This window comes from Octodon degus, unplaced genomic scaffold (genome assembly GCF_000260255.1).
Source record: "Octodon degus isolate 3935 unplaced genomic scaffold, OctDeg1.0 scaffold00135, whole genome shotgun sequence".
NCBI classification, from domain to species: domain Eukaryota; kingdom Metazoa; phylum Chordata; class Mammalia; order Rodentia; family Octodontidae; genus Octodon; species Octodon degus.
Window position 1 is genome coordinate 7580804 of NW_004524711.1, and position 26025 is coordinate 7606828.

Sequence of the window (26025 nt, forward strand, 5' to 3'; positions counted from 1 at the left end):
TGTGTGTGTGTGTGTGTGTGTGTGTGTGGCCAGCTCAGCCCACCAGGGGGCAGGGCTGGCTGGCATGTGGTGCTGGGGGATTGAACCATGGTCCCTTTGCTTTGCTAAGCTTATTCTAAGTAGGTACTTTAGACCACTGAGCCATCTCACCAGCCCTGAACTGCAATTTTGGTATACTCCTTTACACACAGTTTCCCTTTCCATGGCATCAGTTAACCATGGTCAACTGCAGTTCAAAAACATTAAGTGGAAGATTCCAGAAATAAACAGCTGATACATTTTAAATTGCATCTGTTCTGAGTAGCATAATAAAATCTCATACCTTCTTGCTCTGTCCTGCCTGGGACAGTAATCATCCCTCTCCCCAGTGTACCCCTGATGTATATGCTGCCTGCCTGTTAGTCACCCAGTCACTGTCTGTTATAGATCAACTGTTTTCATGTCATACAGAGTATACATGTATACAGGATTCAGTACTATCCAAAGTTTCAGGCAGCCATGGGGATCTTAGTATCAATTCCCCTTGGATAAGGAGGAACTGTATTATATTAATTCATATTTAGTCAATATTTATTAGGTACCAGCCAGTGTTCCAAATATTTGCACATATTATTTAATTTAATCCTAAAGAAAATCTAATGAAGTGAGCACTATTATTATTATTTCCAATTTACAGATGGCAGTGAAAATATAGAGCGCTCTATAATTTGTCTGAAATTAGATAGCTATGAAGTGGAAGAGTAAAGATTTCTGCCCACAAAAAGGACTCTGACTCCTGGGTCTGGGCTCTTAACCTCCATCTCACAGTGTCGAGAAACTTTCAGGATTACTCCCACCATGATGGGCTTATCCATATTTTTGTTGGAACACTGTAAAGAATACCCTTCAAGCACTGCCTTGACAGTTATTTCATCTAACCTTCACAATATTCTAGGAACTAGGAAGAACCAAATATTTCCTTTATTACAGAAGAGAAAAGTGACAGTCTGCAGGATTTATTGAATTCTCCTTACACATATCAAATTGGGTCACATGACCCTTTACTTGGTGCCCCTTCCTGGTGTAAGGGAGGAAGTGTGGAGTCTCTGTATTCCTCCCCTTGGTCTTTCCACTCACCAGTGCTGCAGACAGGAGTTCAGGGTGTGCAGAAGTCTCACACAAGTGTGGTCAGAATCTGGCTTGGAATGAGGCCCCCAAGTCCCAAGAGGGCGACAACAGCAGACCGTGGCCCACGGAGAGCCTTTTCCCCTCCTAGCCCCTTCAGAGCTCTTGCATTCTCCGTTCTCCCCTTGCACTGTCTTCCCCACACCTCTATGGCACCCATCATGGATGAACAGGAGAGTTGCTGTCCACAGCACTCCACCCTCTTCTTTCCTCATCACATACACAGTGGTCAGGGATACTAATTAGATTCTGCAGATGTTTTGGGGCTGATAGAAGAGAGGAAGAGGGCTTTTCTGTGTCATTGTATTTGGAGTTCTTAGAGCCTGGAGGAGAAGAAGGTGAGAGTTCTTGATACTTCAATGGTATCACTAACCCTCCTTCCAGGCAGTGGGACAAACTCAGAAAAAAGCATTAAGTCTGCATGACTGGACCATCTTCTGGAAAATTCCTTTGTTATGTGTAACCCTAGACCTGGGGAAGCATTGGAAAATGTAAAGGCCCAATTCCCTGTAATACAATACTATCTATGTAATGAAATGTAGAGGCCAGTGTCTGACCTGGACCAGCAGGTGAAATGTTTTCCAATGACTATGATTCCTTGGAGGTCACTCACTGGTCCCAGCTACCCTACAGGCCACTAAAGCAGGGTGGGGCTCCCTAGTGGAAAGTTAGCAAGTTGAAATGCTTCCTGGGGTGTTTCCATCATGCAAACCAGATGTCCTTCCCTCTGCCTTCCCAAATCTGGTTCCTCTCAGAGGCCTGCTGAAAGCCACTCATAGCTCCACATTCATGCTTAGGACAAGATCCTACACCATCTCTCTCACTTCCCCAGCTGTCTCCACCTCTCCTCTTTTGCTCACCCCACTCCACCACCCTGGTCCCTGTCTGGTCTTCAGACTCACCATGCTTTCTCCTGGCAGGGGCTTTTGCACATGCTCTTCTCTCTTCCTGGGGTGCTCTTCCCTCTTCTCTTTGCCTACTAAACTCCCACTCAGCTCAGGCACCACTTCCATGGGAAACTAAATAGCCCTCTCACAGGCCTTTACCGTGTGCCTCCCATTATCACCCTTGTGGAATTACAGTGGAAAGTCCACAGGGTTGGGGCTGGAGAGATGGCTCAGTGGTCTAAAGCACCTACTTGGAACAAGCTTGGCAAAGCACAGGGACAGCAGTTCGATCCCCCAGGACCACATGCCAGCCAGCCGCGCCCCCTGGTGGGCTGAGCTGCCCCCCCCACACACACTAAATAAATGTTAAAAAAAAAATCTATTTTTTAAAAAAAAGAAAGTCCACAGGGTTGTCTGTGATCCTGTGGTCCTAAGGCTGCAAGCTTTACAAAGGGGGAGACTTTGTCTGGGTGTACCTACTGTTTATTTCCACCACCTGGCATGTCGTCCATGCACATAGAATACTCAATATTTATTTGCTGCATGACTACATGGAAAAACTGTGCACTAAAAATCCAACTCCCAACCTATGTAAGCCAGTACTGCCTGGACTAGGTATAGTACTGCTAAATTCCTGAGCTGAAACTTACCGTCTAACCTTTAATCTTTCTATCAATACTGCTGATAAGTACAATGCTTTTTCTGCTAAAAAAAAAAATAAATAAAAAAAAAAGAAAGAAAGAAAGAAAAAGAAAAAAAGAAGGGGCTGGGGAGATGGTTCAGTGGAATAAGCGCTTCCCTGGCAAGCACAAGGGTCTGAGTTCAATCCCCAGTTCCACCAAAAAATAAAAAATAAAAAAAGAAATATCCAAGTTAATATACACTCAGTAAATTAGAAATTGTTTTCCTTATCACTCTCCCACATCCCGCGTCCTTTCCTTGTCTGTTGAATTGGTAATCTCTGACATGCATATTAAATGGTACGTGAAGTGCTGTTATTGTAGAAACAAAACAGAACAGGCAGAAGAAAGACCTGTGCCCTCCCAACACCTAGTAGTGAGAAAATAGATTGTGTTATCCTGAAAGGAGTATCGTAGGCCCCTGGAACACACTACCACACAGGCTGTTTTGTCTTTTTCTTCCTGATTTCTCTGTCTGTTTCATAATCAAGTAAAAGGATCTCTTTCTCAGCCATGCCTGACTTACAATGATTTCTGATTATTTCACAGGATATTGGCTTCCTCCGATTTAAAACTACAGTGTAAAACTGCAAAAGTGTCCATTGTACTACAATTTGGGCACCCTGGTTTAAATCTGATTTCAGAGGTGGCTTCTTTGGGTAGCAGAAGAGGGAAGAGAAAGGGTTGAGGGTATTCAAGCAACAGGTAACCCGCCACTCTCTCCTCTCCAGTGGCAGGCCATCTCGCTGACAGTCATCGAGAAGGTTCAGATTGCAGCCGCCATCTTGGGTTCCCTCTTCCTCATCGCCAGTATCTCTTGGCTCATCTGGTCAACCTTCAGTCCCTCAGCAAAATGGCAGCGCCAAGACCTCCTCTTCCAGATCTGCTACGGGATGTATGGCTTCATGGACGTGGTGTGCGTAGGTAGGTCTGGGGGCTTAGCTCCGTAGGAAGAGGGGAGCTACATATTAATGAGACAGATGCTTCCTCTGGCTTCCTTCCTTGGGAGGCCAAAGCAGAGATGGCACCAGGCTTCAGACCTGGAAGCTCAGGACAGGTCACAGCTTAGCGAGGAGAACTAGATGGATAGGTGGGAAACGCAGGGCCAAGAGGCAGCTCTAAATTGTTCCCAGGGAAATCGACCTTGTCCACTTGCAGATGAGGATAAGGAGGCTTGGTCCTAGGACTATGAGGAAGGTGAGTCAGGCCGTCTGTCTGGCAGGCAGGATATGGAAGCCATCTTCTACTTGTGTGCCCCGTTGCTGCCAACCCATGACAAGGAATGTCTGTGCAGTTAATTCCAGCCGATCCCCAGCAGAGTACCCAGAAACAGCCATGATGGGTCTGCTTCTCACCTTTTATTTTTATATGCCTATCTCAAGGCCCAAAATTCTCTAGCTCAGGCATTTTCACGCTGTCTTTACATATAGCTCCAGGAAGCACCTTTGGGAGCAGGAAACAGAATCTGCACAGACAAGTTCAGAATTCTCACCTGTTTCACTCCTAGCTTCTGTGCTTTTATCTTGTTCCACATATTCCTGTTCCAGGTAAAATTTTGTGTAAAAGGTTACGGTATTTTAGAGAAATTTGGGATGTTTTGCTTTTACTTCTGCTTCTTTCCTTGTTCTACCCCCCCCCAAGTTATGTTTCTCCGCTCTCTTTTTGTGGGGGGGAGGGTTGCGGTTTACCAGAGATCGAACTCAGGACCTTGTGCTTATGCCACTGAGCCGTCGCCCCAGCCTTGCTCCTTTCTTCTGCCATGGTTGGCAGAAAGCTGGGTCCTTTTATTCCAACAGATGATTGTGGCTGTGCTTGGCTTGGTCCAAGCAACTGAGAAGTTAGGGAATGGTCCTAGTTTCTGAGAGAGATGTAGGTTAGCAACCTTCACTGTTCATGGGGTGGGAGTGTATGGACATCAGCATAAGTATTGGCTAACCTGGACCCTCAAGGTACCCCACAGGCCACAGGAATGAGAATTAAATTCCACAGCTGTCTTCCCTGGGCACAAGTGTATGTGTTGCATAAAATATGCCACAGTACCCTGGCAGGAAAATATCCATTAGCTAGAATTTGGCTGGGATGATACTGATGTGAACTGCTTTGAAGTCCTTTAATATTAGTAATCAGAAAGACCTGAAGATTTGCAGACTGATCACCGCAGTCAGAGGCCAGTGATGCTAGAACCTGTATAATCACCTAAGCCATCTTTCTGCCTGTCTATGCTAACTAAATCAACCTATCAACCTTGAGTTCAAGAGCCTTTTAATTACAGCACCCAAGTGGCGAGAAACAGACAGCTTAGGTGTGGAAGACTAGAAAAGAGGACTGTGAGCAGGGAGGACTTTGACTTCCATTCATTATAACCTACTTTCCCGTCCCACCAAGCTCCCTTCCTACCCCAGCTGAAGGCTGGGTTGCAGGTGCCAAAAGCCAGGTGTGTCTCCATATGGAAGATTACAGCAGCTCTGGCATGGAAGGCTTCCTGTGGGGGACCCTCCAGTTGCCCTTCATTCTCCTTCAGGCAGGCTAGATCATTCCCTGTGGTGTGCCTCTGCGACTTTCTTGTCATGCAGCGTATTAGTCAGCTTTGGCTGCGGTAACAAAGAGTTCCAAAAATCACAGTCCCTTACAACAAACATTTATTTCCCATTTATGAGTTTGCAAGACTGCTGAAGCACTACTGCGCTGGGCTGGGCTTAACTTTTGACTGTGCATTAAATTCAGGCTTGGTCCCAGTGTCTCCTGCTGTGACTCAGGCTGAGGCCTGAGGTGTTCTCCTCTTCTAGGAGAGTGCAGGTGGACAAGGTGGTCAGATGAAGCTTGCAGTGTGACTCAGAGCTTCTGCCCAGAACTTGTGCACTGCTACTTCTGCCCGCAGCCTGTTTGGTCAGTGCAAGGCATCAAGAAGCCTGACATCCATCCATGGGGGTGGGGCAAAATATACTTCTCCTTCCCTAGCAAGAGTGTGGGCAAGAGGGAGGAGCATAAAGACAGTCTACTGCTGGTGGCCCTACAAAGTTGAGGACCTAGTTGAATATAAAAGAGACCATGCAGTCAGCCAGGACAACCCCCTTGGTCTGAAGCTGAATGAGGACTTGGTCTGCTTGAGGTATTGGCTTGCATTGGAAGCATTATTTCCCAACCTGTGGTCCAGAGCTCTTTTCATTCCCTCTCTTGCATCAGACAGCAAGAGTCCCATAGTGTCACTTATGGGATGTCTGCGGATGCTACCTGTGACTTTGGGTGTACCTGAGCCTACTTCTGAGTGAACCTTTATATTATGGTCTAGATCTGAGATCTCCCCCAAGAGCCTCTGGCATTCACAGGTGGGACTTGGGGAAGGTGGGCTTGGCTGGAAGCGGTGGACTTGGAAGGGTGCACTGTCCTTCTCCACTCCTCACTCCACTCTCTGCTTCTTGGCTGTCATGAGTTGAGCTGCTCTCCTCTGCCCCTCCTTCCTGCCTTGGAGCCAGCCGATAATGGATTAAAGATGTGAACCAAAATAACCCTTTCCTCCCCAGCACCAAGAAGAGTGACGGAGACACCTTACGAACAGGATAGTGCTTTGGGGCTTCAAGCAAGCTCACACTCCTGCTCTGGACTGTATGGGGTTCTGGCATCTCCTGCTCCTGGTCTGTCTCTCTGAGCAGGACTCTGCACCAGCACCTCCTCCTCTCTCTTTCTTGGCTACTTCCTGCCTGTCTTTCTCAACCCACTTCTATCTCTCTATTCTTTCTCTTCTTATACACATGTGGCAGTCAGTCCTTTTGTTTCTGAGAGAAATGTAGGAGAGCTTTCACTTCATTTTTCCTTTCTTCTTTAATATTAGGAACACAATTTCCTACAGGTGCAAAGCCACACCATAATCTGTTCATTCTCATGGTCAATACAGTGACAACTTGGAGACAGACATTGGACAGGAGGGGAACACATAGGGACCCTCCTAGGACTTGGTGTCATCTCCAGAAGTGATCAGATATATTGACACATATACTAACCTTAAAGATTTCAATCTTTTCTATCATTTTATCAGTTATAATTGGAATTAATTCTGTTTTATAATGAGTCTTTATGGGAGCAAGGATTATTCTTCCCATTTTTCAGATCATGAAATGTTGAGAGTGAGGGAATTATCTTAGGCTATTTTGGGCAGCAGAATAAGAGTCTTAGTTCAGTGTTTCTCTAGGAGAGGCTTTCCAGAGAAAATGTTGAAGATGAAACAGAAAGCATCCTTCTAGAGAAGGGAGTGGAGGTTATGGGAAGTAGTTGGAATCTACAAATGGATTCTACTGGTGGTTGTAATAGTGGACTTTGATGATGATTATGATTAGTGATGAATATAGTGGGGTTGTTTTTATACAGAGTCTCACAGTGCAGTTCAGACTCATAGTGATCCTACTGTCTCAGCCTCCCTAGTGCTGGGATTACAGGTGTGCCTCACTACACCCATTTCCAGGGCTGGCATGGCACATACAGCCGGTATGACATGTGGTACCAGAGTTTGAACTTGAGCCCTTGCGCCTGCCAGGCAGGCACTTATGCCACCAACCTATCTCCCAGCCAAATACAGTAGTTTTAGGGGTGAGACATAAGGGTCACTCCTCCACTGAAATATTCTGATCACTAGAGGAAAAACACCTATCACTGTACAATTAAATGCAAAAATATACAGCTGGCAGGGGACTCCCTGGAGAGAGAACCAGGTGGATGCTGCAACCAGGAATATTTTTGTTTTTAGGCTAAACTGGATACCTAGACTCTCAAGCACTGCTAGTGAGAAACTTGGCATCAGAGTTTCTTAGGGGAGTGTAGGGTGGCAGGTTGGGCTTTGCTCTGCTGGGCAGTCTTCACTTTCGCCCACACCCTGGTCTAAGTTGTCTTTCTTAGCTCAGGAACAATGAGTTGAGATCCAGAGTGGATATAGAGTCCAGCTTGACATAATCTCCAGAGTCTCTTGGAAAGGTTGGTTGGCAAAATGTTGCGTGAAAGAATCCATCTCCAAATGCTTGGAGGAATGAACAGTTCATCACTGAGATAAAAACATTATCATCAGAAGAGAGGAAAAGGAATCTGGCGCTAGTTAGCTCAAGAGGTGGAATACGAGAAGAAGAATAAACCTACTTGCTGATATTCTCTGGACTTCCTGTTCTTCAGATGCTATGAGTAATTTGTCATCTAAGACTGCTAAGTGACCAGAGAGTAAATAACATGAGTAAACATAGAAGGGAAAACTGTGGTGAATCTTTACACACCCACAATCTTTTTTCATTGAAGTGAAACGACAAGAGAGAATTCACAACAGTGGGAGGGAATTTGTGATGGCGAAGGTGGACTGTCAGCATGGCTGGCCTGGGAGCCACTCAGAGAATTAGGGAAGCACTCTTGTGGGTATGTCCAGGTGGGTCTTGGAGGCATGACCTTGGCATTTAGATTTGGCTCCTCGTCCCTTCTGCTCTGGCACTGTCTCCCTGCTCTGCGTCCCAGCTGCCATGATCTCAGCAGCTTCACCCCACCATGCCTTTCTGCCATGAATCTCTTTCCTCAGAACTATCCAGCCAGGGACTGAGTCCCCTGAAACCGTGAGCCAAATTAAATATCTCCTCCTTTAAGGTGTGAGTGTTGGGTATATGGTCCCAGCAGTAAAAGTCTGACTAATGCAGACACAGAAAAACTCCACTGAGACCCAATAGAAGATAGTCTCTGCCCTGGAGCCAGGAAGGTGCAGAGACTACGACAGGGTCTGTGTGTTGCTTTTGAAGCCTCCTAGGCCTATTCATGGCTGTTTCCACCCAACTAGCATGCAGGACCATCAGGGCTCAACAAGAAGACACAGAGTGATGTCTCTCTCAGAGAATGGTTTTTAGTACTTATCAAAGGGCTTTACCTAAAATGGTTGCCAGGAAGGTCTGAGTTTCCTGTCTGCTGCAGCACAGCTCTAAGGTCAAAATCCGACTCTGGACTTGGTTACATCAAAAGGTTGTGTGTTTAGTGGTACAAGCTGCCCTTATAGACAAAGCATCTCTTGGTTTAGAGTCTAAATTCTTAGATTGGTGGAAACCACTGTAAAAGCCAAATGTAAGGTATTTAAGACAGAATAGACTACCTAATCTCTTTCAGAAATCACTGAAGGGTACAACAGTTCTAAAAGATAAGCTGGGCAAATACTGCAATCCATATTTAAAAGATGATGAAAGGCTTCTAGCAATTGATTCCAGGTCACACAGCTAAGCAAATGGAAGAGCTGAGAATGGTGTCAAAAAATTCTAGCTCCAATTCTAGGATACCTTTTGCTGCCCATTTCACCTCTGATTGCTTTGTAATTTCACCCACCACTCATGGGCTCTCCCAACCTGGACAATGCTGTAACATGGCAGAATTTGGGGAAACACAGGCTATGGAGAAGTTAACCTTGTGTCTCAGTTACTCTTCTCTCATTGCTGCATCAAATACCCAACACCCAAAATGAAGGAAGAAAAGGTTTATTTAGCTCACTATTACTGGAGGTTTCAGTCCATACTCAGCTGGCTCCAAGGCAGAGCAGCACATGGCAGAAAACAACCTTTCATAGCAACGGCAAAGAGCAAGAGCAAGATAGAGGAGTAGCAGCAACAATGGCTACAGAAAGGAAGTCTGTCTCTCTTAAACTGCATTCAGGCTTTCTGCCCCAGACTGGGGGAAGTACACACACCCATAATCCCGGCCTTGGCTCATCCATAATCCCAGTGGATCATGAGTTAATCACAAACTCTAGAAGTCCCTGCCCTATGACTGCATGAGGCTTTGGGGGAACAACTAGACACAAACCATAACACCTTGTCATAACCACTAGTAGCAATCAGAGCTTTAGAGGGCCCCACTTATTCTTGTCTTGAGTTCAAGTTTCAGGAGGTCAGTTATTGTTTCTCTCTGTCCCTCTTTTTTTTTGGCTATCCCCATTTGGATTGTTCAGCTTTCTCATTTCTGTAGCATTGCCTGACCTCCATGACTTAACAGAGTAAAAGATTAATTTGGCTTAACATTTTCAAGGATACGGCCCATGGTTAGCTGGTTCCAAGGCAGAGACTTCCTGGAAGAAGGGCATGATGGAACAAAGTTACATAGCCCTTGGTGGACAGGAAGCAGAGCAGGGAAACAAAAACAGAGGAAGTGGCTATGAGCCATATATAATACCCAAGGTCACATGTCCTTAACCCACCCAAACACACTTAGAATTTTGTCCCACCAATCCCTCTAAACCAGTCAAGTTGACACAATAAAGCATAACCATTAGAGACACCAATGAAAACAGAAGCTTGAGAACTCGAAACTGGATGGCTTATCTTTCTATGAGACACCATGGTGAAAGGGGTTTGGGGTTGGAGAAAGCTAAGTCTTCTTCTGTGAATATGGAAAAACCTTCACTCATTCCAAAATACCTATTCTAGAGGATCACATATCTTGTGGGAGAGGCAGGGGAGGGAGTCACTGATCTAGAGGTATTAAGGTCTGTGGGAGGAAGGCTGGACATAGGATGAGTGGACACGAGGATGAGGAACCTGAATCAGAGGGGTCTAGGATCATCATGTCCATTCATTTGGTAGCTGTCAACTGAGTTTTCTGGCTGCTGCCTTGTCTTGTTCCCTGATCCAGGAAGCATTAACAGAGAGCTGGATATGACACAATCCCTTAGAAGAGCTCACAGTCTGTGAGATCATCATAACACAGAAGGGGTCTGTACAAGGCAAGCAGGAAGTTAGAAGATAGCAGAGAGCAAATACCTCCTTGGGAGTCCAAGGAGGCCGTGGAAGGAAGGAACCCTATCCTTGACCTGGTTTCAGAAAAGAAATCAAAGTCTATCCCAGGCCGAGAAACTTGCCTGCATAGAAACAGGCAAAGTGAAAAAAAGTACACTTAGGAAACTTCGGACAAGTTTGTAGGACTCGATGGAAAGAGCCAGGTGGGAGGTTGGCCTAGAGCAGTGAGACTGGGGAGATTGGCAGAGGGTAAATTCCAGAGGGTCATGAATCATGTGCTGTGAGCTCAGACTTTACCTACCCTGCTGAGAATAAAGAAGCACTGATAGAATGTTACACAGGGAACAAGTTTGATCAGATATGAATTTTTAAAGCCATAATTCTAGCAACTTTGGGGAGGATAGGTTAGAAGCAGGCAGAATGTAGGTAGGCGAGTCCAGCAGGGAAATGCTTAGCAGTCCAAGCAGAACGCCAAGAGCCACAGTGCAGTGGCAGTGGACAAGAAGTGCAGGAGTGACCTTGAGGTACGTGTGGGATGTAGACTTGACAGAATTCTCCAGATCCTTCCAAAACCGTGAGAGCCCCAGGGGTCCAGCTTGAGCGGGGATTGGCTGCCATAGCTGTGCATGAGGATGGAGCTGGCAGTGGGTGGAGCAAAAGGGCACAAGGAGTATGTCCCTTAGCAAGGGCACCAAGGCCATCTTAAGCTGAACATGCAGGCAGAGAGGCAAGTGTCCTAAGCCAAGAGTTAGCAGTAGAAAGAAACAAAACACATGGGGGAAAGTATGGGCTCCAGAGAGAGGCTAGCAGTGCCAGGAAGGAGAGATGGTCTCACAGCACACTGTTGGTCCTCCACTGTTGAGGGCACAGGGCCAGTCCTGGCAAGAGTTGGTGAGTGATTGGAAGGGGATGCTGAAGTCATCTCCAGCATGGGTCCAGGCTGCTGGGGTAACTGGATAAAACTTGAAGCAGGTTTGTAGGTCAACATGAAGAAGGTGTCGAGGCTATAGAGTTTGATGAGCTAACAGATGAGGAAAGGAAGTGGCTAAGGACAGAGGACTGAGGGGGATTAAATATTTAAGGAATAGATATGACAAAGAATTAGAAAAATAGGAGGAAATGGATGTCTACACTCAGAATGGAAGGTTTCAAAAGAAGCAGCAGTGGCAGCGCCAGGATGGCCTCAGGGTCAGGATCACCTCTCACTCAGCTTCATTACCCTTGTGGTCCTGAGTTGTACAACCTCTCATGGCTTTCCTTTCCCACCTGTAAGAAGGGACAACATCCTTAAGGCTAGCTAAGAGGACCAAGTAACTGACAGTTGTTAAAGGGGCAGGCATCCAAGCACCAGTGACCAGGGTAGGAGGCACTCGATCATCTAGATTCCCCCTGCATGGAACACTCAATAGGTGTTTGCCAAGACTGATGCAGCCCTAATCCAGTCAGAGCCTGGAAGTGGAGGCTGAGGTAAGTGGCTCATGTCCTCACATAATTAAGAGTCTAATTTAAAAATATGTATATATTTTGGGCCGGGGAGATAGCTCAGTGTAATAAGTGCTTGCCTGGCATGGGCAAGGTCCTGAGTTTGATCCCTGGTACCACCAAACAATAAATAAATAAATAAATAAATAAAATAGATATTTTATTCATTTATTTATTTGGTACAAGGTCCCTACAAAGCTCAGACTCATAGTGATCCTCCTGTCTCAGCTTCCCCAGCACAAGCATGTGCCACCACACCAGGTTTCAGTGGCTGGCACGATGTGCCCAGGGTCCTGGGGCCAGCATAGCATGTGGACCAGGGGTTCAACCATGGTCCTTGCACTTGCCAGGAAGGTGCTTAGACTGCTGAGCTATCTCAATCCAGCCCTAGAGTGTATTTTTTTGGAGAAGCACTTTTACTTTAAGATTTTGGATTCCTCCCTGCATTCTCTTACCAAGTAGATCTGGTTACATCTAATGGCTTCATTTCACCTCCTCCTCTTTATCATCTCTAATGACACTGTCCATGGTGGCCAGGGGGCTGACAGGGCCTCCAAGAAACAAATGGAGTATTCTCTGCTCCAGTGAGTCAAGTTATTAGAATGTAACAAGAGCAAATTAAGTAAAGACTTTGGCACCAAAAGGCTTTTTTCTTTTCACTCCACAAACCTAAGAGATTGGCCATCAAAAAGCCAACTCTGAAAAAGTGTTGGCTTCTCACTTGTAAGTATGTAAAAGCTGCTGAAGGACAGGAATGTTTCTGAGGTTGTTTCCAAAACTGTAGAGCAGTGGAATGTGGTAGTCAGCAACATTACGGGAACATTTTCCATTCAGGCTTCCTCTGTGTGTGGGCCCTTGAGATGCTTTCTAGTGTTGTAGAAATGCTTGATCCCTACTGCAGCAGTACAGAGATGGAGAGGGCTGGGAGTAGAGGTAACAGTAGCAGAGCACAAACCTAATATTCAGAGGCCATGGGTTTGATCTCCAGCAACATACACACAAAAACTTAATTAAATTTCATTTTATAGCAAATAGGAGAGGAGGTATCAAGACTAGAAAACCATTTATTTCAAACTTAATTTTAATTCAAACTTTAAATGTAATTCAAACTTAATTTAATTCATAAACTCAAATATGAAAATGTGCCACAAAGATTCCTTCCTTTCTTTCCTCCTTTTGACTAAAACATGACCTCACCTGTCAATCCTGTTAATTTCATGACTAGGAAACTTGGACACTATGAAAGAGGCAGGCTGGTGCAGTGGATAAGGGTGGGAAAACTAGATTACCTGTGAATGACCTTTGTGACCCTGGACAGAGGTTACTTCCTCTGTCTAAAACTACTTTTCTCATCTATAAGATGTTGTCTTAGTTACTTTTTACTAATTGCTGGGACAAATACCCAACACTCAAAATGAAGGAAGGAAAGGTTTATTTAGCTTACAGTTACTGGAGGGATCAGTCCATATTCCACTGGCTCCAAGGCAAACAACAGCAGTTCATGAGGCAGAGAACAATGAAGAGCAGAGGAGGAGCAGCAGCTGCAGCGGCATCCATCAAGCCTCTCTCTTCCTTTTTCGCTAACCGCGAAGATCAGTGCTCCACAGTAAGTTGGGAGCTGCGGCACAAAGACCAAGCTCCTCCGAAGACTGGGACTTCTCCTAGGAAGCAGGGCTGGGCGCCAGGAAACCGGGAGGCAGGAAGTCGCGCAGGGCTGCAGGAAGCCTTTCTCAATTCCTGGGCCCTGCCCACCTGCAGGGCGAGCCCCCCACGCTGCCTGAGCTGATTCAACCAAGTTGACACAATGTATCAACTAACACAGACGTTTACAATGAGAAGCTTACAAAATAAGCTGAAAGTGAGAAGGTTATACCAGTAACCTTCAGGTCCCTCCAGGTCTGACATCATTTAGAAGCTACTTCCATTGTGAGGTAGCAGGACTCTGAGAGGCTGACAGCCACAGCTGAGAGAAATCCCCAGACATGTGGTGCTGTTGTGTCTGACCCAACTGTCCAGGGCCAGGGCAATAACCAACATGAGAAGCATCCAACACAGAAATGAACTTGAAGACGCTCAGTCCACATTCTCTGCCTTGTGGCCTACTGGATTTCTGGATTAGCTGTTAACTCACATCTTACCACCCAGACGTCCAGTGCAGGGCTACCCCTCTCCACAGCGGAACTGCTGGATGCCCAGAGGATGCCTGCAACTGATTTAGAAGCAGATGCATCAAGCTAGTACTGTCCATTTCAAAGGGGACCCCGTGGGAGGCTCCTCACTTATTCCAATTGTGCTGACAAAGCTCATAATATTTTAGGAACATCTCTTGGGAACTGTCCTCTGCACAGAACAAATGTAGGAGTGGCATGTCTCTCCATGGATGGTCTGTGGTTTAAAATAGGCTCAATCTGACAAATAAAGTAGCTCTCAAAGAAGTCAATCAGCACATTTGAAATATCACATGAAGCATGTCATTGAGCCCCAAACTGCTCTTCTCTGTGGCCCCTAACCAGCACTGCAGCTGCATTTGTTAGGGTAACATCAGCAGACACAGATACACAGATAGATGGAAGATGCAGTTGTAGATATAAGTATGTCATATACACCCAACTGTCTATGGAGAAGTTCCTGAGCAATGGTAAATTCTCCTCCACATAGTGACTTCAGAACCCAGGCTCCTTCTATCTTAAAAGCTCTGCAGCCCTCTAGGACTTTGACATCTTTCACCTCCAGTGAGTAGAAAGTAAGGGAGCCTGAGCAAGGTGGGCCCTCTCCAGCCATGCACACGCACAATTTCCCTACCTTGTAAGCCTCATCCTGACTCATGTTCCCCTTCAGTGTTAGTGTTCATTCACCTTCCCTGGATTTTTAGGGGACAGTTGGCTATCTCTATCAGAGAGCCTGTTTCATTCAGGAATTTCCAGAAATGTTCTAAGCTAAGGCAGTCTGATAGGAGAAAATTTCCTGGTTCCCAAGGGTATTCTTAAAGTCTCAAGGATTTTTTTTTTAATCTTTTTGAGACAGGGTTTCACTGTGCAGCTTAGGCTGGCCTTGAACTCATTTTGTAGTCCAGGCTGCCCTTGAATTTGCAGCACTCCTCCTGCTTCAGCCTCTGAGGGCTAGGATTACAGATGTGCACCACCACACCCAGCCAGTGTCAAGGATTTTAAAAGACAAAACTCTTGGGATATAGAAGTTTTGGCATCTCTGCATATACAAATTACTTTTGCAACTCTATAATAATTCACATAAAGCAAAGCCTGGCCACATCTATGAGAAGCATGAAGGTATCGCCTTGGAGAAGGTTCAGCAGGTGGTGGCACTGCCAGTCTGGCATTTCCCAGTGACACCAAAATAGCTTTATATTTACTTCTTTTTATGTAAGATGAAATCATGTGATACTTGTCTAATAAATAATGATAAAATACCAACTAATATTTACATAGTTCCAAGTACTGTAGAAAATGCTTTTATATACCAAAAGTGCTTTATATTATTTTCTCTGTACAACACTAAGACATAGTTACTATTACAAAGCCCATTTTTCTGATGACAAAGCTGAGGGTAAGAGGTGAATCATCTAAGGTCTTCCAACTAGAGCCCAAGGGCACTGATTCTGAAGCCTCCCTCCTTACCCACTTTGTTAAAACCATGTGTCCTGGCATAATCAGTGTGTATCAGGCACAACATGCAGGACTTCATCTAATCCCATCCATGAGGAAGGACATGCCAACCCAATTTGCCGACTGGAAAACTGAGGCCCCAAAAGAACAAGTCAGTTACCTAAAGCAACAAGGCTAGTAAGTGACATATTCCGTGCCCAGTTCATGTTTGTTGGTGAGTGAGCTGACTTTCCAGTGTGGGACCCAAACATCTTTGCATACAGGAGAGAAAGGACCATTGTTGTATGTTATGGGTTTGTGCCGAAGGAAACGACGAGAAGACCTGATGAATGTAGCTTCAGAGGTCTCACTGAGATTAGTCTCTCTCCAAGTGAGCCCAGAGCCTCAGAAGCATCTCACTTTTATTGAGGGGTAAAGGCAGACTAAGGAATGTCCATAATTACCTAAGTGAATATAAACTACTATCTCTATTGACTTCCACCATTTGCCTAACACTAGGTCCACACAAATGCTAGCTGATAACATCCCAAGCAAGGGATCAAAGGACAGGGCGCCTACAGGACAAGCTGTTACCTGCAGCCTTGAATCCCAGCTTTCCAGGAATTTGCAAACAGATGGCAGCTCTCCTCGGGCTCTGTCTATTGTTCCCTGCTCTCTTGGGACATCAGGCTTTTGTCTCAAATCTATATTTCTACAATCCCTTTCTTCCATTGCCCCACATTTTCATACTACAAAGAGTATTTTTCAAATTTACTTAAAGCTTTTTTTTTTTTTTTTTAAGAAAATACATAGAGCCTTCTGTGAAGCAGTAGGCAGGGGCTAAGCACCATGTCTAGGGGGTGCTGCTCAAGTGTGGCCACCTACAGGCAGCATCAGCATCCTCTGAAGCCTCTGGGATGACAGATTCTCAGACCTTGCCCCCCACCTGCTGAGCCAGGCTCTGCAGAGTGGGCACCTGGCATCTGTTTTACCAAATGCTGGAAGGATTCCAATACTTGCTAAAGGTTCAAAAGCACTGTTAGAGTACTGCTGGCAACTTTTATGCTACTTAAATGAGGATTCTAGCTGGAGAGGAGGAATTCAGACATCACTGAGGGCATGGGAAGCCTCCCTCCAGGCTTCTAGGTTAGCTGTGGCCTGTTGTTTCTATACATGAAGAGACCAGAATTCTGTTCTATCCCAGATGCTCTTAGCCACACATAGCAGGTGCTGAGGAAAGACTAACTGGATTGAATTAAGCCATAGCTTGCTGCTTTAAGCCAAAATGCAGCAGGGGAGGACTGGGGGACCAAGTGCAAAGCTCCCTGCTGTCATGATGTGTAGGGGAGCGGGGACCTGTGCAGCTGGAAGCCCCCACTCAGGTTTCCCCTTCTTCTTCCCATCCTCTTGAGCTAAGCAAAGGGCCACTTCAGCTGGACACTGTGGGCGCAGTGAGGAGCACAGGAACAGCAGTTCTGACAGTCCCTGGAGCCTACAGTTAGGTGAGGAGGAAGAGACCTGAAAGGGAGACATGTCAGGAAGGTGAAGTTGGCAATTCTTCGGGAACTGGGTTTTCCTCAGGGTAGGGTGCATTGTATTTGGTTACTATGAAATAAATAGAAAATGCCAGAAAATGCCAGAATGAGATATTACTGCTTCTGATTTTGCCATACATCTTAGTTTCCCATTTTCCTCTACTACTTTTCTCTTCCCTTCACCAACTGCTGCCTTTCCTCCTCGTCTAAATCGAGCCTCTCTTTCCTACCCACTGCCATTTGCTACCCCTTTTTCTTCTTCTCCAGGTTGTCACCCTTGCTCTCTCAAATGACCCCAGCCCTCTTCCTTATTAAAAAAAAATCTGTCATCCAAGGAATCAATAAGTAATTTGTAGAGCAAGAGGCAGAGTAACGGCTGAGATTAGATGGGAATGAGGTAGTTTGTGTTTTTCCAACTTTTGCTGAACAAGTGTTATCTAGAAAAACAGGTATGCATTCCTGCCCCTCAGCCAACCACCCATTAAAATGGTTTAATTACTTCTTGAATGCTAGACAGTTAGGTAATTAAAAGGCAGCATTTATACTAAAGCTACAAGCCACCCTCTTCAATCAGGGAAAAGTTGTCTGATCAAGAAGCTAATTCGAAATCAAGTATAGTGACTCTCACTGTGGAGTTAGTTTGGAGTTTCAGAAGCACCTGCTCCTCTCTGCTCAGGGCCTAGGTCCTCTTCCTCCTCCAAGGCTTCTTCAGGTTCCCTCTGCTGTGGCAGTGGCCAGTGACACCCCTCACCTGGTCCTACTCTCCAGAAGCCTACAGTCTGCAAGACAGTGAGTGGCATTCACACAAGCCCTGTGTCTAGCTGGACAAATGAACAACTTCAGTGCCCTGACTGCACAAGCACCAGAGGTTGACAGAGCACATGGGGTTGGCACATTTGAGAGAGGGTGAGAGCGTGGGACAAAGAGGAAGGCTCCCCACACAGAATCTCAGACCAGACCAGGGACTTGCAGGACTTCAGTGGATTTATGCACCCTCTAAGATTACATGGACAATTTGAGTGTCTAGTTTTTTGGTTTGTCCCCCATGAAAAATAACCCTTCTCTTTCATCTGATCTTCAAAGGGGTAGGACCCAAGTCAGAAACCACAAAGACTCTGTCTCCCTCTCAGTGCATCCTTCAAGGCCTGTTGAGCAAAGCACTAGAACACTGGAGGAAAAGAGGCTGTGGGTGGCTGCTTCTCTCCCTACAGGATGCATGCACTGGAGCACGGAGAGCTAAGAGCTCTTCGCATCCGCTCCCTCTGCTTTACCCTGGGGGGGGCAAGGCGACTCATCACCTATTCTCTGGTGAGCAGGCTCCTCCTGAGTTGTCCCTCTCTGCAGAAGTCCCGTCGTGCCTCACAGCCCCAGTCTTCTCACCACCAGCACAGGAGCCAGCCTCCCCGCTACCCTCTCTCACAGGACAGTCATCCTTTTCCCGTGTGTTCATCCTGTCTCCTCAGCTTTTCCGTCCTGCCCTCTGCAACAGAGCAACTGCTCTGTGCCTTTCTTTCGTCTTCCTTTTATGAAAACACAATTGTCTCTGAGGACACGGTTTCACTCATGGCTATCTCTAGTGGTAGCTGTTCTTTCTGCTTTGTATTATACTCTGGGGCCAGGAGCTGGGGCCATGTGTGTCTTCCTCCACACCATCACCTCCACTCCGCCTCTCCTCTTTGTCTTTCAGGAGCCTCAGCCCTTTCAGGTTTAAGTTCTCTTTCTTTACCTCCTCTCTTCCTTTGGTGCTGTTGGCCTCTGACATCCACTCAGTCTTCACATTCCATGATGCAGATGGCCTAGCACTCCCTCCCAACATCTTAGCATCTGTAGATATTGGGGGTACCATTCCCTTGGAGGCAGTTTGCAAATGTATGCGGTTTGTTGGCTTATTTTCTAATGAAGTTTTGCTTCAGCATTTAATGGAAACTCATGTTGTTTTGTTATCAATGACTTCCCCTTTGTTTCCTTTGTATTATTTATTAAGGCATTCTGCTAATTCCTTTTTGAAAAAGAAACTCAAGCAGCTTATAATATCTTCTGAATTTCATTTTGGAGGAGGAAAGGGAACATTAAAATATGCTTGTTATAAAAAGGGAATATTTTGCCTGATGGCACCAGGGCTGGCTATTGCAGATAATCTACCAGTTCCTTGGCCTCCCTAATTCTCCAAAGATCTTTTCCTTCAGACCACCTTAGCCCCTAACCAAGTGGGCACCCCCTAGACCAGTAGCAGCACTACTTTTAAAATCTGGATTTAAACATCCTATCCTCTGTCCCTAATCCCCCAATGGTCACAGTTCACTGCCTCCAGCCTCCTGAGGACCTCCTGGCTCTTCTCCATCACTCTGTCATCCAATAGGTAGAGAAGGCTCAGAGAGAATGTGTTCTGTCCATTTTTCCTTAAATTTGGTGTCCTCAGTTCCTTCCTCCTCACACAAGTTCTGTAATCCAGGGTCATAAGTGCTCCCTTACAAACTGAAGTAACTGCCTGCTAGCCCAGAAACAGAGTTTAAGCTCGTTAGACACAGTCTTCCACACACGCACCTGAGCAAACAATGGACGTGTAGAAAAAGTAACACACCCAGCCACCAGATGCTTCAGAATTTAGGCCACAAACTCACAAGGGTGCTCAACAAAATCAGACAATTCTACTACACTGTGTAATGTTACTGTTAAAGACAATTATTTCTCCCTTCTCCACAGTATCCAACAGATCCTCCCTCATCCCTTCCACCTTAACGAGTGATGTATGGAATGCAATGCACTTTATAAAAACTATTGGTTTTCCCACTTAAAAGAGCCATCACACCTCTACTCCCTTGAAACATCCTCCTTCAGACTCCGGCTCTCCCTGCTTGCTTGTCCTGCCTCTGCCTCGCTGAGTGCTTCTTTACTGCCTCCTTAGCTGGCTTTCCCTCCACCAAACCACTATACCTCAGAAGCCCAGGGCTCTATTATCGGCCCTCTTCTTTCCCCAAGACTAGTCAGATAGTCTTTCCAAGCTTCAAATTCTACCAGTTTTAGTTTTTCTGTGCTGTTACTGCACAATCAGTATGACTAGGTAATTTATATTTAAAAATCCCCCAAAGATTTATATATCTGCTCAGCGCCTGGAAAGACCCCACAATTTCTGAGTCTAGGAAGTGCAGGATCATCTGATGGGGGATTTCTTACTACATCCTTCATGACAAAATATGGGAAGGTCAAGAGAGAACCAACTCTGGCAGGCTGTTTTACAAGGACACATAATCCTACTTGAGGAAAGAGCCCTTGTTATGGTTTAGATCTAAAATAATCCCCAATGCCTCATGTGTATGGCAGGTGATTGGCTACTACAGCTAACTTGCAGTTAGGAGGAGGTGGCTCTGGTCAGCAGAAGTGGGTCCCTGGAAGTGTGACTAGGAAGGATGTCCCTCTCTTTTGGAATCTTCCCTTTACTCTGCGCTGCCTGAGTCCCTGAGGTGAGCAGCTGTCTTCCACCACGCACCTCTGCCATGCTGGTTCTCCTTGGGAGTCTACTGACCACAGACTGAAATGTGAGCCAAAAATAGGGCTCTTCTCCTTTAAGTTATGGGGGCCAGGTATTGTGTCCCAGTGAGGAGAAGGTAACCAAGATAGCCCTCATGGCCTCATCAGTCCTGATAGACCTTATTTTTTAATGCCATTTCACTGACAACCTCTGAAACCTGAAGGAGACACATTTAAACAACAGCTCCACTTCTACATCCAAGACTTCTGTCTCCAGGGCAGGCTTTTTCCTAGCTTCCAACTCATATGTTCAATTTGCCTCCTGAAATTCCAGTTAGATTTTCATCAGACATCTCAAATTTACCATGATGAGAATAGAACCATTGATCACTCTAGTAGGCTGAAAGATGGCCCCAAAGACAGTGAGGCTGGGGCTGGTGAAATGGCTCAGTGGTCTAAAGCACCTCCTTAGAACAAGCTTAGCAAAGCACAAAGACTGTGGTTCAATCCCCCAGCACTGCATGCCAGCCAGCCCCGCCCCATGGTGGGCTGAGCTGGCCACACACACACACACATACACACACACACATAAATAAAATTTTTTTAAAAAGACAGTGAGGCCCTAATCCTTCACCCATTAATATTACCTTGAAGGACTTTAATTTAAGGATCTAGAAATGGGGCAGTTATCATAATTACTCAATGGGGCCTACGTGAAATAACAGGTATTATGAGAGAAGCAAAGACAGATCTGATGGCAGAAGAGCAGCAGGGGTTATGACAACAGGAAAAAAAAATGGAGTAATGCAAGAAAGAGGCAATGCAGGCAAGTTTTAGAAACTAAAAAAGCTCAGGAGATAGATTCTCCCTCATAGTTTCCAAGAAGAAACAACCCTGATGACCCCTTCACTTCAGCCCAGTGACTGTAATCTCCAGAACAGTAAGAGCATCCCTTTGTGTTGTTTTAGGCTGCTAAATGCATAGCCATTTGTTGCAGCAGACATAGCAAACTCACACAGTCACCGCCACCATCACACCACTCACCCTGGTGCCCTCCATATCTCAACTGTTATTGGGGAGACTCCTTGCTAACTAAATGTTATTCCAAGTTCTTTCCGTCTCAAACAAAGAATCAAGCAAGACAAGCAAAAATGGTGATAAGGTTTACTCCAGTGAAGGATAAGGGAGAAACTGGCTCTGCATTTGCAGAGCGAACTTGGGGTGAACGAAAGAGAGGAGAACTTAAAAACTAAAATAAAACAAGAGTACATTGTGCGAGACTCCTGTGAGGAAAACCATAGCAGTGAGCTCTTCACAGTGTCTCTGTCCTTTAGTCCCATCCACACCTGTGGATTCCCCCAAGAAGTCTGCTTAGGGACTTCTGAGAATTCTTTGGTGCTTGTGTTCTGGAATCTGGTCATGCTTACAAGGTCCTCAGCCAGCCTTGCTGCTCCATGCCTTTCTGCCCCTGTGCCCCTACTCATTTAGAAGCTGAAGTCAAAAGTTTGGAGTTGGCTGGCCAGATAGCTCAGCGGACTAAAGTGCCCCTTAGGCAGAGCACAGCGGCTGGAGTTCAATCCCCCACAATTCGTGCCCCAACCCCCACCTCAGGCGCCCTGAGACAGTGATTGAGCTGGCCATAGCAGTGCATGCCTGTAATCCCAGTACTTGGGAAGCTGAAAACAGGAGAATCACTACGAGTCTGATCTACGTAGTGAGAACCTGTAGACCGTGTACTAAATACATAAAAAATAAAAATAAAAAAAGTTCAGAGTTGCCCAGGTATTTCTCTTTATTCAAACCTTACCTGTCAGCCAACCCGTCAACCTTAGCTACAACATACATCCTGCCCCAATGATGTCTCATTTTCTCCATGGGTACAGCCCCAGTCTAAGCCACTGCCATTTCCAATTTCAATGTTTGCATCATGTCTTGCTTAATTTTCCCCTTTTACTTTTTTTTTTTTCTTTATTCGTGGATATTGAACCTAGGTCCTTCCCACAGAGATGCATCCCCAGCCTCTTTTTTTTTTTTTTTTTTTTTAAATTTTTGAGAGAGGGTCTCACTAGGTCATTAAATGGCCCAAGCTGGACTCAAATCTGTAGTTCTCCTGCCTCTGCTTCCCAGGCACTGAGATGCTCCACCATGCCCAGCTTCCCCACATTCTTGTGCCCACGAGAGCCAGAGAACTTCAGAACTTTTTGAAAAGTAGATGAGGTTGCATGAGCCCCTCAGTTAAAATCCTTTAATGGCTTCCCACTACTTTCAGTATAAAACACAAATCCCTGTCATAGCCTACACGACCCAAGTATACTTCTGCTTGCTTTATTTGCCTTCCCTTCCCTTCATTTCCCTGGAGTAAGCATCCTGGTTTTCCTTCCATCCCCACCTGGGTCCATTCCCACCTCCTGGCATTTGCCCCTGTGTTTCCTAAGACTGATGCACCCTTGCATGGCTGCCTCCTCTCTTCTCATCATTTAAGTCTCGACTTAAACATCACCTGCTCCAGAAGCCTTTCCCAGCACCTGTGCAAGACAAGACCCTCAACACCAGCAGGCAGTGGCTCTTTAACTCGGGCTTTTTCCTCACAGCATTTGGCAACACCTGGAGCAGTCTGGTTGTCTCTCTCCACCACTGCTGTATCACCAGGCCTGGCACACAGTGGGCGCACCATTAATATTCAGTTGCCTTGGTGCCTGGTTTGGTTTGCTTTGACTTTACCACTGCCTGGGCCAGTATAACTGTACCAGCGTTCTCCTTCCAGGGGTGTTTGTATTCAGCAGCACTGGAATATCTGTGCAAAGACATAGTCCATAAATTTTCAGACGTCATTTGGCAGGCATGAAAGACCACAGGGTTTCTCTTATGTTGTTTTTAAAGGCAGACAATTCATTTAATATCTGCTAAATACTGGGTGCTGTGGATATGTAATAACAAAGAAGAAAAGATTTACGTTATGCCTCAGGGGCATAGTTTGGATTGTGTCAAGCCAGGAAGGGAGAGAATGGAGTGGAAGGGGTAGGCAAAGGTGTTGTATATGGGTGCTCTGTGCCTCATGAGCTTGGCAGAGGAGGCCCTGCCACCTTCTCCACACCATGATTTGTCAAGCCCTGGGAATCAAAGGGTGGAGATCAAGTGACTCAGAGCTGGAAGGTAGGTTTGAAGAACACAACTTAAACCAGTAATTACCTATCTGTGAGCCAAGGGAGACCCTCAGTTCTCTGGCAGGGACTTGTCTTCTCATGCTTAACCTTTGTTTCTTTGTCCTCTCCTGGCTACCTCAGGTCTCATCATCCATGAGGGACCCTCCGTGTACCGCATCTTTAAACGGTGGCAGGCTGTCAACCAGCAGTGGAAAGTGCTGAACTACGACAAGGCAAAAGACCTGGAAGAACAGAAGGCAGGAGGCAGGACAAACCTCCGGACCTCCTCATCCACCCAGGCCAACATCCCCTCGGAGGGGGAGGAGGAGGAGGCAGCTGGTACCCCTGTCCCCGAGGAAGGCCCCACCCGGGCTGCCAGCCACCCCTCAGACCCTCTGTCCCATCACCACTGTGCTTACACCATCCTGCACATCCTGAGTCACTTGAGACCTCAAGAACCACGGAGCTCCCAGGGCAGCAGTCGAGAGCTCGTCATGAGAGTCACCACGGTGTGACAGCAGAGACCTGGAGACAGGCAGAGCATGTATGCAGAGAAGCTGGGCCAGGAGAGGCCGTGGAGCAGCTGTGGGGAGGCCTGTGGCACCTGAGCCAGAGCAGATGCCAGCAGGTGGTGGTGGGCCTCCAGGGGAGCCAGGCAGGGTGGAGCTGGAGGGCACTGGCATCTGGAGCCATGGATGATTGCCAGTCAGTCAGTGTCACTCTCCAATCACCACAGCAACAAAAGCCAGTACAAACTGAACAACAAGGATCCAGACAGGCAGAACAAAACCTAGCAGAATAACCTCCCAGGTGCACCCATATAAGCAAGATACCCAAGAGAGGCTGCTGGAGGGGCAAGGCTGGTACAGCGGGTGGTAGTGCCCTGAAAAGAAGCACCCAGGGGGACCAGTATTTGGAGCCCACTCCTTTCATACTCAAGTCTTTTTTCTTTCTCCCTAGCAGGTGTTCCTGGGCAGTCATGGGCAGGGTTGGACAAGCTTGGGCTGGTACATAGGCTTGGGGGCTCCTGGGGTTCTTGGCCCAACTGAAAAGCAGAATCCAGTGACTCCGGTGGCTTTTGGGATCGTGGATGGCTGATGCTGGGGGAGAGGTGTTGGTATGAGTGGCCAGAATGGAGTGTATCTTCTCCCATCAAGACTTCCCCAGCTGAAACTCCCAATTTCAGGTGGGTTCGAAGAAGGCATGGGTTTGGAGATGGGTATTTTTCTGTGCCCTTGTTACTTGATTTTATGATGATTTGAATCAAAAGATGTTTACAGGACATGGACACACATACACACACAAGACATGGACACACACAGGACATGGACACACACACACACACACACACACACACACACACACACACACTCACACTCTCTCTCTTAGAAAAAGTATGGCTTCCCAGTGGCTGTTTATCTCAAGCACAGTGCTGCTTCTGTGGCCTCCGCCTTCCACATTGTCAGTCCAGGAGTAACTTTCCCAACTACTCAGACCTACCCGTGGTGGGGATGGCTCAGTGCTATGCCCCTTGGCTCAGGCCCAGACTCAGACCCCCCACACAGGGCCCCTCCACTGCCAATCACTGGGTCTCCCAAGAGGGCTGCTGCAGCGTGGATGGAAGCTAGCCGACAAGCCCCGAGTGGAGTGGAGACCGGCTTCAGTATTCCTCACTGCCTGGGACCCTCCCAAAGCCACTGCTCAGTGCTATGTGTTCCTGGTCCTTCCTGGGCAGGCAGGCAGGGCCAGGGGTCCTGACAGGGAGCACTGGTTTTGGATGCCACCTGCTTGTTCCTGCTGGGGAAGGCCACTGAGTGGTCACCTGCAGTTTCTTGTCATTGCACAGTGGCTGTGTCATTCTTGGGTATTAAAGGGACACTGTCAAGTACTTTTTTAAAACTAGTTTTTAGGGTTTTTTAAAACTCCCTGTTGTTTGTAATATTCTCTTAAAAGCTTGAAAATAAAATTTCTTTCCCTACCAGTAGTGTCTCCTTCCATCCTCCTTTCTTTTTTTTTTAATTTTTTTTATTATTTATTTATTTATTTTTAACTTTTTAAAGTTTCTAATACTAGAAGATATCATACAATGTCTTTTAAATAAGTTGTAAGTCAAAGATACAGTATAAATCTTAGAACAAAAATTAAGAATAAGCAATATTCAGAAAATTAAATATTTCAAAACAATTGAACTAAGAAAAAGGTTTCATGATAGCAAAGAAGTACTAAGAGTAAAACATAAGATAAATACTGGAATGGCAAGTAAATGACCAGCACTTCTAACAGTTTGAGGATAGGATATCACACAAAGTTCTAGTGTGCTGTGGACATGCA

At 46.2% G+C, this 26025-nt stretch overlaps 1 protein-coding gene across 1 annotated transcript in view; it reads left to right on the plus strand.

Annotated features, from left to right (window-relative positions):
- March4 (membrane associated ring-CH-type finger 4) overlaps positions 1 to 24209 on the plus strand; it is a 115133-nt gene extending 90924 nt beyond the window's left edge. The window contains exons 3-4 of the mRNA XM_004641352.1: positions 3463 to 3655; positions 23836 to 24209. Coding sequence (XP_004641409.1) covers positions 3463 to 3655; positions 23836 to 24209 — 567 coding nt within the window. The remainder of the gene's footprint in view (positions 1 to 3462; positions 3656 to 23835) is intronic.
- The last annotated feature ends 1816 nt before the right edge of the window (positions 24210 to 26025 follow it).